This window comes from Mirounga leonina, unplaced genomic scaffold (assembly GCF_011800145.1).
Source record: "Mirounga leonina isolate KUSES-001 unplaced genomic scaffold, KU_Mleo_1.0 Mir_128, whole genome shotgun sequence".
Taxonomy (NCBI): Eukaryota; Metazoa; Chordata; class Mammalia; order Carnivora; family Phocidae; genus Mirounga; species Mirounga leonina.
The window spans coordinates 34716425-34729723 of NW_023270320.1; the positions used below are offsets into that span (position 1 = coordinate 34716425).

At 37.6% G+C, this 13299-nt stretch overlaps 1 protein-coding gene across 2 annotated transcripts in view; it reads right to left on the minus strand.

Annotated features, from left to right (window-relative positions):
• The window catches only part of AGPAT5 (1-acylglycerol-3-phosphate O-acyltransferase 5), a 79166-nt gene that overhangs the window by 33520 nt on the left and 32347 nt on the right, over positions 1 to 13299 (minus strand). For both annotated transcript variants that reach the window (XM_035004315.1, XM_035004316.1), the window contains one exon: positions 3781 to 3871. In XM_035004315.1, the coding sequence (XP_034860206.1) occupies positions 3781 to 3871 (91 nt within the window). The remainder of the gene's footprint in view (positions 1 to 3780; positions 3872 to 13299) is intronic.

Sequence of the window (13299 nt, forward strand, 5' to 3'; positions counted from 1 at the left end):
CCCCCAGCTAAACCACACCAGGACTCCTGGCCCACATCAACAGTGAGACAGGAACTGTTTTAAGCCACTAGGGTTTGAGATAATTTGTTACACACTGATAGATGATGAATACAATCCTGTTTCATTTCTCCTATTGAATTATAAACTCCTAGAAAACATTAGAGTTAGTTCTTCCACCTTAATGAAACATTTTATATATTAGAAATCTGATAAAGATTTGTTAATATTTAAAGGTAGAATATTGTACTATTTTAACATAAAATCAGCAGACTCTGAGGATCTGAGGCACTCTAGTAAACTTCTCCCAAGGCCAGCTCTCTGTTCAACTCATAAAAAACACACATGTCTCAAGATATAATTGATTATTTAATGATAATAAAATGTCTCAGATTCTACAATACACATGAAAAGTAGCAAAAAAAAAAATTCCCCACGTTTATTTCCTTTTCACCTTATCTAATCTCAAACTGTAATTTTAAAGTGGCTGTAAGAGCTAACACACAAGAGTAGTTGAAAATTTATACAGTTTAAGGTCTACACTCAAGTTTATCGAGAATTCCCCTCCACACACAAGAAAATCCCCAAACTGATTCATCTATAGACTATTTTAAGCGTCAGAGTAAAATACACATTTTGTTAAAGTCAGAGCTCAGCTATCTAGAATCTTTAGAGAGGAATAATTTTGGAGAGACATAATTTTCTGGAACCCTAAGAATTTACCCCCAAAACCCCCAAATTTTATTTAATAATTTTAGATCACTGTTTTCTAATATATATAAAATTAGAAAACAGCTCAACAAACAAAATCAGAGATCTTTACGACAGAACTTTTCTGAAACATACATAAATGTGAACTGTACTTCCCCAAGGGAAGGATATAAAATGCAACATTCTCTAAATACTTTCGGAGATAAGACAGTTTTTTTTTTCTTCTTTTTTTAATTTAATTTCTTTTTTTTTATTCTTATGTTAATCCCCATACATTACATCATTAGTTTTAGATGTAGTGTTCCATGATTCATTGTTTGTGCATAACACCCAGTGCTCCATGCAGAATGTGCCCTCCTCAATACCCATCACCAGGCTAACCCATCATCCCACCCCCCTCCCCTCTAGAACCCTCAGTTTGTTTTTCAGAGTCCATCGTCTCTCATGGTTCATCTACCCCTCCGATTTCCCCTGCTTCATTCTTCCCCTCCTGCTACCTTCTTTTTTTTTTTAAACATATATTGCATTATTTGTTTCAGAGGTACAGATCTGAGATTCAACAGTCTTGCACAATTCACAGCACTTACCAGAGCACATACCCTCCCCAGTGTCTTATCACCCAGTCACCCCATCCCTCCCACCCCACCCCCCAACTCCAGCAACCCTCAGTTTGTTTCCTGCGATTAAGAATTCCTCATATCAGTGAGGTCATATGATACATGGATAAGACAGTTTTTTAAAAAGCCATTTTATGGTTTCTGTTGTAGAATATACTTTTATTTATTTTTTTTATTTTTAATTTTTTGCTTTCCCTTGAGATAGTTCATTTTAAGTTTTTATTTTAAGGGTGCCTGGGTGGTTCAGTTGGTTAAGCATCTGCCTTTGGCTCAGGTCATGATCCCAGGGTCCTGGGATGGAGCCCTCATCGGGCTCTCTGCTCAGCAGGGAGTCTGCTTCTCCCTCTGCCTGCTGCTCCCCTTGCTTGTGCACTCCCTCCCTCTCGCTAATAAATAAATAAAATCTTTAAAAAAAAAGTTTTTATTTTAATTTCAGTTAGTTAACATACAGTGTAATATGAGTTTCAGGTGTACAATACAGTGTTTCAACACTTCCATACATCACCCGGTGCTCATCACGATGCACTTCTGAATCCCCATCACCTATTTCACTCATCCCCCACCCACCTCCCCTCTGGTAACCATCAGTGTGTTCTCTATAGTTAGTAGTCTGTTTTTTGGTTTGCCTCTCTTTCCTTTGCTCATTTGTTTTGTTTCTTAAATTCCACATATGAGTGAGATGATATGGTATCTTTCTCTGACTTATTTCACTTGGCATTATACTCTCTAGCTCCATTCACATCTTGCAAATGGCAAAATTTCATTCTTTTTATGGCTGAGTAATATTCCATTGTATATACAGACCACATCTTTATCCATTCATCTATCAATGGACACTTGGGCTGCTTCCATAATTTGGCAATTGTTGATAATGCTGTTATAAACACTGGGGTGTATGTATCCTTTTGAATTAGTGTTTTTGTATTCTTTGGGCAAATACCCAGTAGTGCAACTGCTGGATCATGGGGTAGTTCTATTTTTAACTTTTTGAGGAACCTCCATATTCCAGAGTGGCTGCACCAGTCTGCATTCCCACCAACAGAGCATGAATGTTCCTCTTTCTCCACATCCTCACCAACACCTGTTGTTTCTTGTGGTATTGATTTTAGCCATTCTGACAGGTGTGAGGTGGTATTTCATTGTGGTTTTCATTTGTATTTCCCTGATGATGAGTGATGTTAAGCATTACTGGCCCTTGGGCCAATCAAGTGAAGCTCTCTCCCGGGCAGCTATACCTATAGGTCTAGAGTCAAACAGATACGGGTGGAAGAAAGCTTTTTGTGAGCCATCAGCAATCAAATAAATGGTGGCTAAAGCTATGGATCTGGATAAAGGCCACAAGGAAAAACATGAAAATGAAATGAAGGAAAGAGCAACGTCAGACAATAGAAACAACATATGAAACAGGAGAGAATGAAGCAGAAGGAGGCGGCTAGAAAGGGGACTGACCAGGAATCACCAGAGAGGGAGGGGGAAATGGAGATAAGCCCTAAAGAAGTCTAGGGAAAGAATTCCAATATGGGAAGTATCAAGAATTTTGTATCAGATCCCAATGAATTTATTAAAATTAACAAAATTAAAAATGCATTTCCCTTGATGCACTATCACATGTGGGTAGGAGCTACCATGTTGGTCAGAGCAGATACAGACACTACTATTGCTCTGACAAGTGCTCCTAGATGGTACTGCATAGACCCTGCGATCAGATCAACAAGGCATTTGCTCAGTAAGTGCCTGGAGATCAATGTATGGAGATCGTATACTAATTCATAGTCAGTCTTCAAGGGCAACTTTGAGAACACAGCATAGCCACTGTTTTCTGTTTATATCCCAAATTGGTGAAACTGAATAGCTTATAAGTGTATTAGTTATCCAACTCTCTAAAATACGGACATTAAGAACATTCCTGTTGTTGGGGACACTCATAACTTCCAAGTACTGTGAACCAACTGTGTGTCACATTCCCCGATACTTCACATACTTCTAATGTAATTCTTCCACAGAGGCAGGCATAGGTATACCTATGAGGTACAGATGTCTTAAGAGATGAGGAGACAAGCTCAGTCTGTGAGGCACCTTGCACCCACACAGCTGACAGACATCAGAGTTTGGATTCCAGTCTAGGTCTGTCAGCCCACAGAACAGAGACTCTTTCTGTCACACACAACCCATAATGGAGAAAAAGGCTCCACAATCTGGTACCTAGCCAGATTTTCACTAAATCCATGGCACTGGAATATGTATTTTAGCAAGCACTTGAATTTAACCTCTCAGATATATATAATAACATGCATATGAATTAATGAAGAAACTTCATTTCCTAAGAGATAATACATACATTCCCTGAAGAAATTTCCACTACTGTAAAACATAAATATCCTCTCCAGGAACAAAAACTGAAAAGGTATTTATTTTTAAAAATTATTTTTTCAAATACAGTCAAATTTTTACTTACCTTCTTGAGCAGCAAATGTTTGACTAGCTGAAATGACTTTCGTTAGTTCTGGATTATACCTTGTTCCCTCTGGAAAAATCACAAGATACATCTGTGAAACAGAGAAATTTGGTTTGTTTTGTGTGAGTTTTTTTTGTTGTTCTTGTGAACTTACCAGTGCCAACCCTATTAATGCTAAGAGAGTATTTTCTATGGTGGGAAAAATGTTTATTCATTTTACATGTGACCTTCATTTCAAGCAGAGCAACCAAAATGCAAAAATGCAATTAAATCTTAACATGAATTATATTTAAAACGCAGTCATACATTCACTGGTAGGTCAATCATTAAGACTCTAACAACGTTTCTAATTACACACTAATATTCATTAATTAAAAATTTGCTCATAAAATTCTCACCATTTAAAGCCTCAATTAATTAAAGAGCTCTTTTCCCCTAAGATTCTGAAAAATGACATTTTTAAATGGTGCAAATTTTAGACATCAGTGTCCCTGAGTATCAATAATAAAAGCATATCTCATCTGAAGCAATATCTAAATTTCCACAATATAAAATGTAGTAAGTATTCACATTTCGAAAGATTCCCATAGTATTCTTATTTTACACAGCTCCCTTAATGCATTTAATACTTAATACTTAATAATTCAATTTATAAGCAGCTTCATAAATTGAAATAATGCACTTATAAAGGAGAAAGCTGGATGTTTACTAAGTAATTAATTAGTCTAAGCTTTTACTTTTATCTGTTTGGGAAGATAAAGACAGAAACAGTGAAACTATACAATGAGAAACTCCTCTAACTTTAGAGGTAAGTTACTCAAACTACACCAACATGGTTACTTGATAGCCAGAACACACAACTAAGGCATTCGTATCAAATCTTTTCAAATGCAAACAGAATACAGGGAACATAGGGATAGGAGGATAGCAGGAAAGAAAATGATGTTCATTTTATCCAACCTCATCTGATCCCAGGTAATGCTGTCTATCTATATATCTGGTACAGAATCATTCCCTTATCTGAATGATCTATGATTATAAAACTCCTACATAATAAACATATGTGACAGTTCACATTTTTTCATTAGATAAACTCATGATTAATCTCTTCCAAAGTTTCACCTGAAAAACTTGTATTACTGGTTGCTCTACAATTCTGCATTTTCAGCTTCCCTGAAAATATATATACTTTTTATTCATCCATATAAATTGTCTTTAGAACCCACTATCTTTGCCTAACTTAGAAATTAATAGATTTCTATATATCCTAATGAAAGATTAACCACAGCTGCCATGAAAATGTAGAAAAATGGGTAAAATTAAGAAAAAAATTTAAAATTAGTTCCCAAACCCGCAAATTCATTATCATGAGGGCATATTTTAAATCAGCTTATGGAGCAACTAGCTGGCTCACTGGGTAGCACACGACTCCCCATTGTGGGGTCATAGGTTCCAGCCCCACACTGAGTGTAGAGATTACTTAAAAAAAAATATTAAAAAAATAAAATCTTCAACATCAGTAAACTTTGTATTCAAAGCCATGAAAGCAATTACTGATGATGTTTAGCTTTTAGTTCAAGTATTCAAAAATAAAGTGATTCATGATTTGCATGGTTATTAGTAATTCATGTGGTGCTATTTTCCCATCTCTTACACATTTCATTAAAAAGAACACTGATGGTCGACAAGAAAGCAAGAATGAACAATTCTTTCACGCTTCATTCAAGAAGCATTTCTTATATACCTATTATGTGCCAGGTGCTATGTAGGATAATGAAATAAATATGGTCTTTAGAGACAAGTGAGAAAAAAGTACATTAAACAAATTTTACGAATATAATTACACTTCTATGACTGTGAAGAAAAAGAGCAAGATGTTATGAAGGAGAATAACAAGAGGGAAACGAGTGGATGATGGGCCTAAGACCTAAAGAATGGTAAAAGAATGAGTGCTTTCACCAACAGATGGGTAACAAGGCAAGGACGCCCACTCTCACCAGTGCTAGTCAGGGCTGTCCTAGAGGTTCAAGCCAGGGCACTAAGGCAAGACAAAGAAACAAAAGGCATCCAGATTAAAAGAAAGAAGGAAAACTGTATAACACAAATGACATAACTGTCCATGTAAGAAATCTAAGAAACATTACTATTTTTTAATGTTGCTAAATAATAAGTCTAGTAGGGTTATAGAACAAAAAATCAATATACTGAATGTTTAGATACAACAATCATAAATTTAAAAAATGCCATCTACAATAGCATCAAAAACCATGAAATTAAGAATTTATTTCGGCAAATGTGGATACCTTTGGCAAAAGATGTGCAAACCTGTACAGTTAAAAACCACAAAATGCTGCTGAGAGACATTAAGGAAGACCTAAATAAAGACTGTGTTTTTGGATCCAAAGATTCAATATTGTTATGATAGCAATTCTTCCCAGATTTATCTATAGATTCAATGCAATCCAAATAAAAAAACCCAGCAAGCTTTTATGCAGAAGCTGACAAGCTGATTTTAGAATTTATATGGGAAATGCAAAGGACCTAAAACAGCCGAGTGACTTTGAAAAAGAACAAATATATAAGATTTAACTACACCAGATTTCAAAACTTGTAATAAAGCAAGAGTAATCAAGAGAGTGTGGCATAAGCAAGGGGATATCCAGATAGATCAGTGGAACAGAATAAATGGTTCAGAAACAGACCCACACGTATGCAATCAATTTATTTCCAACAATGGGGAAAAGAATAACCTTCACAGTAAGTGGTGATCGACCTTGACCTTACACCGAATACAAAAGTTAACTCAAAATGGGCCACAAACCAGAACTATAAAACTTCCAAAAGAAAACAAAGGAGAAAATCTTAGTATCATTGAGTTTGGCAAAACCTTTTACAGTAGGACAGAAAAAGCAAAAATTTTAGGAAAGATCAATAAATCGGACATAGGCAAAATTTTTTAAACTTTTGTTCTTTAAGACTCTGTTATGATATGAAAAGGCAAGTCACTGATGCAAAGAAAGATTCATACAGGAATATTCTGAGAAGTTACATTTTAACAGCCCCAAACTGGCCATTACTCCACAAAGCAGATGATCTTCTATAGGAAATCATATATACAAAGACTGTAACTAGAGAAAGAGTATACAACAGTCTGAACACTTGGCTTCAAACCCCAGACTCCACTTACAGGCCCTGAGAGCTCGGATAAATTCCTTATCCTCTCTGCGCCTGGAGCTTCTTGTCTACAAAAGGGAAGGATGGTTGTACCTCCACCTGATAGAGATACTGTAATGATAAAGGTGATAATTTATGTAGTCTAATTAACATGGTGCTTGGCACAAAATAATACTGCAATTTGCTGTTGTTAAAATTAAAACAGATGTGCTTTCGAAATGTGAGATGACACATCGGGGGCAGAGAAGAGTGACAGGACCTGAGCAGTGGCCAAGAGCCTTCCCCAGAATCAGCTCTGCACGCTGCATTCACAAGGACAGCAGCCTCTAAAGGCTACACGGCCAAAGCAGGTCTCCTTGTTCTCTCTAACGAGAGCTGAGCATGACACAGAGCACAGATGTAGAGTCAAGATTTTAAAGTAAAACTTTTTTCCTCCTTCAGCTGTTCGCACCTGATAACTTCCTCACCACTGCTTTCCCACTGCCGACCAAAAGGGCAGCTCTCTTCTCAGTTCCCATGGAGATGGAGAAGGTGGCAACAGAGGGAAAGGACTAAACATGGAGCATCAGGGCAAGAAAAGAATGACTCCGGGGCAGGGTGCCACCTCTGGACCCACTTCTCAATTAAGGAAAATCCCTGCTCGAGGACAGGGAAGCCCCAAGGATGACAGGAAATAACTGGCAAACAGTCACAAACAAACCAAATTACGTACAAGGTTATTGCTACTGTTCATAGAAATCTTTTATTCTGCTAAATTTTCATTTGGAAGGAACCAGAGATTCTGTTTTCTTTAATGAGAACTGACTTCGCATATAAGATCTCTACTCAAGATGTGAGGTACCATTTTAAGCTTAGATACTTCAGACTCTAGTGGAAATCAGCAAGCTATTTCATATTAAAATTCCATTCAAAAAGAAAAGAGCTATTTAAGAGTTTAAAATATATTCACACTTCAACCAGTTACGGAACTGATGACTTTCTGTTAAAAACAGCCTTTTCTCCATGCTTTGGATAAGTTAATTTACTTTGTGTGTGTGTGTGGTTAACAGGTTGTATTTATTATTTTCTATAGTTTCTAAAAAGTAGAATATACTGTAAGACCATGTTAAAAATAATTCTTTACACAGTTTTTGGAAGGTTAGTGCAAACATGATTTACAAGTAAAAGATACAATTTTCAAACTAAAATCAGTTAATGGTCTTGAATTTATAGAAGCAAGTTAAGGTTAAATTTAAATATCTGAAGCAGTTTCTATATTAAAGCATTTCCAAGAAATAGAAAACTAAGAAATTTAGATAAAGCACCAGCTGTCACCATGTTACCAAGTTAACACTAGTTCCTCATTGGTCCCCATCACATGATGAATGGGAAGGAACTAACAGAAAGAAACAGAACCCTGAAATTACATTTACTTAAGGGTTTCCCCCAAAGGCATCTTGATCAAGTTAATACATTTCTGAGGAGCAGAAATAGGTTATAATAGTTAAGGCTCAAGATCATGCATTCATAATAAAATACAGCTACTGACATTTAAGTGATATTGAATGAATTTAAAGTTTGCCATTTAAATCAACAGTATACATATTTTCTTTCTGAATCCTTTAGGATTTTGTAGGCACACTGAAATCAATCTTCATACAAAGGGAACAAATATCAGAATCTTGTACTACATGGATACAAGTGGCTGCATTTTTTTAAATTTTATTTTATTTTATTTATTTTTTATTTAATTTTTTTAATTTTATTTAATTATGTTAATCACCATACATCATTAGTTTTTGATGTAGTGTTCCATGATTCATTGTTTGCGTATAACACCCAGTGCTCCATGCAGAACGTGCCCTCTTTAATACCCATCACCAGGCTAACCCATCCCCCCACCCCCTCCCCTTTAGAACCCTCAGTTTGTTTCTCAGAGTCCATAGTCTCTCATGGTTCGTCTACGCCTCCGATTTCCCCCCTTCATTCTTCCCTTCCTACTATCTTCTTCTTCTTCTACTTTTTTTTAACGTATATTGTTTGTTTCAGAGGTACAGGTCTGTGATTCAAACAGTCTTACACAATTCACAGCGCTCACCATAGCACATACCCTCCCCAATGCCTATCACCCAGCCACCCCATGCCTCCCACCCCCCACCACTCCAGCAACCCTCAGTTTGTTTCCTGAGATTAAGAACAACTCATATCAGTGAGATCATATGATACTTTGAGTCTCAGTTTCATTCCCAAATGAAGACTCAGGATAGCTGTGAGCATAAAAGGAAGTATATGAAAATATCAAGCACTGTGTGGCAGGCTCTTTATATTGTTTCCTTCCCCTCTGGTTTTTAAAAATTCTATCTAGCTCACTAAAGAGTTTCAAAGCAGGCATATTTATATGGAAATGATATCTCAGAACTTAATAAACTTTGATTAGCTAGACATCTTTTAATTACTGCTTTCTCTTTAAATAAAAAGCCATTTCATATTTAGATGTACAGAATATAAACAAGATAGTTCATCTCTGCTTTCTTTCCTCCAAATTAATCCAGTCTAGCAAACCACAACTGTTAAAAAGGGTTTTTCTAAAATTACAATCAGAAACTTTCAACTCATTAAAAATTCCATTATACATTTACAGAGGGGAAAAATGCAAAAAAATGGTGGATATAAAGTAACAATCTCCTTCCTCAAAGAGCTTATTATTTAAGTATGGAAGTGCTACAGGTATGATCAGAAAACAATTACAAAATCACACAAATGCATACATGAATATGGCAGGCAGAATAATGCCCCCTCCCCAAAATGTCCACATCCTAATCTTTAAGAATCTGTGAATACATTATAGAACATGGCAAGGGGGAGTGAAGACTGCTAGCATTGGACTGAGGGATAATGAGATCAGCCTAGAATGTCCAGGTGGGGCCAATGTCAACACAATGGTTCTAAAGATGAAAGAGGGAAGCAGAAGACTCAGAACCAGAATGATGGCTACAAAAAAAGACCAGCTATTGCTGGCTTTGAAGACAGAAGCCATGACTTAGGGAATGCAGGCAACCTTTAGAATCTAAAAGAGGCAAGAAAATGGATTCTCCCTTACAGTCTCCAGAAGGGACCTCAGCCCCAGTGTCACCATGATTTTAGTCCAGTGAGACCCATTTTGCACTGCTGATCTCCAGAATGGTTAAGATAAATGTATGTTGTTATTTTTCCTAGCTTTTTAAGGGTATGATTGACAATAAAAACTGTATACATTTAAGGTATACAATGTGATATCTTAATATACACAGACATTGTAAAATGATTACCACAAAGTAATATACCTACCCATCACCTTGCATAGTTACTATATTTTTTGTGTGTGGTAAGATCATTTAAAATCTATTCTTTTTAACAAATTTCAAGTATACAGTATGGTATTACTAACTACAGGCATCATGCCGTACCTTACATCCTCAGAACTTACTCCTCTTATAACTGAAAGTTTGTACCCTTTGACCAACACATCCCCATTTCCTCCACTCCCTAAGGCCCTGGTAAACCATTGCTCTACTCCCCAGTTCTATGAATTCAACTTTTTAAAATTCCACATGCAGGTGAGACCATGCAGTATTTGTTGTTCTATGTCTGGTTTATTTCAGTTAGTGTAATGCCCTTGAGTTCATCCACATTGTCATAAATGACAGGACTTCCTTTTTTAACATTGAAAAATATTCCACTGTGTATACATACATTTTTTTTTACTCACTCATTTGTTGATGGACATTTAGGTTATTTCCATACCTTGTTACTGTGAATAATGCTGCAGTGAACAGGAGTGTGGGAAATAATCCTATTTCTTTTGAATATATACCCAGAAGTGGAATTGCTGGATATGATATTTCTATTTTTAATCTTTTGAGGAAACTCCATTCCATTTTTTGTAATGGCTGTACCAATTTATATTACCGCCAACAATGTCTAAGGGTTCTCTTTTCTCTAAATCCTCAACCAACCCTTAACTTTTGAAAACTGTTTGAGAACAGTCATTGTAACAGGTGTCAGGTATTAATCTCATTACAGCTGTGACCGGCATTTCCCTGATGACAAGTGAGGTTGAGCACCTTTTCATATACCTGTCGGCCATTTAATTGTAGGTCTTCTTTGGAGAAATGTCTTTTCAAGTCCTTTGCCCATTGCTTAAATTGAGTTATTTGGGCTTTTTTGCTGGTGGGCTGCATGTTAATCTTGAAAATTAGCATTGGATATGTCGTTTGCAAATATTTTCTCCCTTTCTGCAGGTTGTTTTTTCATTTTTGTCAATTACTTCCTTTGCTGTGCAGAAACGTTTTAGTTTGGTGTAGTCCTACTTACTTATTTTTGCTTCTGCTGCCTGTACTTTTGCGGTCGGTGAGTTTGTGGTAATCTGTTACAGCGCGATCAGAAGCTACTAAAAGAAACATAACTTTCAAACATGTTATTTAATCCTAGCTACCAAGTGAATTATTAGTAGATTTAACATACAAAGAAAACAAGCTTAGAAAAGTTAAGTGACTTGTGCAAAGTAACAAAGTTTAAATGGCAGATCTGAGATATGAACCCAAATCTGATTTGGCCTCAGTGACAACCACTCATGGCACTGCCAGTCTGTAATTCAGCATTATTGCACGAACATCCAAAAGCTACACTTCTGCCCTTGAAAAACAGAAAGTTCTCTGGTAGCCCAAAGTAAAAGACTAGGTTATTTGAACAAGCCTTCCTAATGAAAATTTAAAAAGCTGGATAAAACGTCATCTTAAAATTATCAAAGAGCTGAAAAGATAAAAATCAAAGCCCTGTGGACCTTCTATTAAGAGTGAAGGGGCGGAGCAAGATGGCGGAGGAGTAGGAGACCTGGATTTTGTCTCCTCTCAGGAATTCAGCTGGATAGGGATCAAACCATTCTGAACACCTACGAAGTCAACAGGAGATCGAAGAAAGGAATAGCAACAACTCTGAACAGAAAAGCGACCACTTTCTGGAAGGTAGGACGTGCAGAGAAGTGAATCCGAGGCGATATTTGGGAGGATAGACGGCGGGGGAGGGGCCTCCGTTGGCAGCTTCTGGCAAGTGATAGAGCCGCGGAACACAAAATCGGAACTTGTAGAAGTTGGCTCTGCTGAGGGACGTCACTCCGGTGGCTAAGTGGGGGGTGGAACCCTCGTGGGACAGTGTGGTCTCAGGACCCTCGGGGTCATAGAAAGACCGGGGGCGCCTGAGTGTGGCAGAGCTCCCAGGTATCGGAGCAGGGAAGCCAGCTGCAGAGACGGAGCCAAGGAGTGGGCTTGCAGCTCGGGGTTGTCATAGACCATGATCCGCGGCACAGTGGGGCCACTGCTCCTCCAGCAGGGACCCAACAAGCGGCAGATCCGGGGAGACTCACCTTCCTCCCCCGGGAAGATCGGCACAGGAGCAAACCCCAGGGATCTGCTGGGTTTGGAGACTCCACACGAGGTCAGGTGCCAGAGATAGAAACGTGCGGTCACAGGCCGGGTGAGCACAGAGTACGGCCGGAGACCGGGGAGACGGGAGTGACTGACTGCTTTTCTCTGGGGGAGCACTGAGGAGTGGGGCCCCGAGTTCTCGGCTCCTCCAGGGTGGAGATTGGGAGGCCACCATTTTCACTCTCCGCCTCCAAAGCTGTACGGAAAGCTTGCAGGGAACAAAAGCTCCCGAGAGCAAACCCGAGCAGATTACTTAGTCCGGACCGGACAAGGGCAGGGCAATTCCGCCTCCGGCAAAGACTTTTGGAAACCACGGCAACAGGCCCCTCCCCAGAAGATCAGGGAGAACAGCCAGCCAAGACCAAGTTTACGGATCAATGAGGACGGCAGAACTCCAGTGCTAGGGGAATAATGCATATAGAATTCATGGCTTTTTTTTACCATGATTCTTTAGTCTTTCAAAGTTAATTTTTTTTGAATTTTTCTTTTTCCCTTTTTCAACCAACATCTTATGAATCCCTTTTTAAAAAAAAAACATTTTTATTTTTCATTTTTATTTTTCATTTTTAGAGTCACATTCTATCACTTCATAGTAGTTACTCATATTTTTGGCATATATACATAAATTGTTCTCTCTTTAAAATTTTGAGATAGTTTCTTCTAACAGATCAAAATATACCCTAAATCTCTATTGTATGGTTTTTTTCAACTCCCCTGCCTGATCACATTCTCTCCCTTTTTTTTTAAATCCTCTTCTTTCTGTTTTCAAACAACTTCTTATCAATTCCTTTTATAAAATTTTTTATAATTTCCATCTTTACAGTCATATTCCATCCCTTCATCATATCAACCCTTATTTTTGTACATATATAAGTTTTTCTTTCTTTAAAATTTTGGGAGGCAC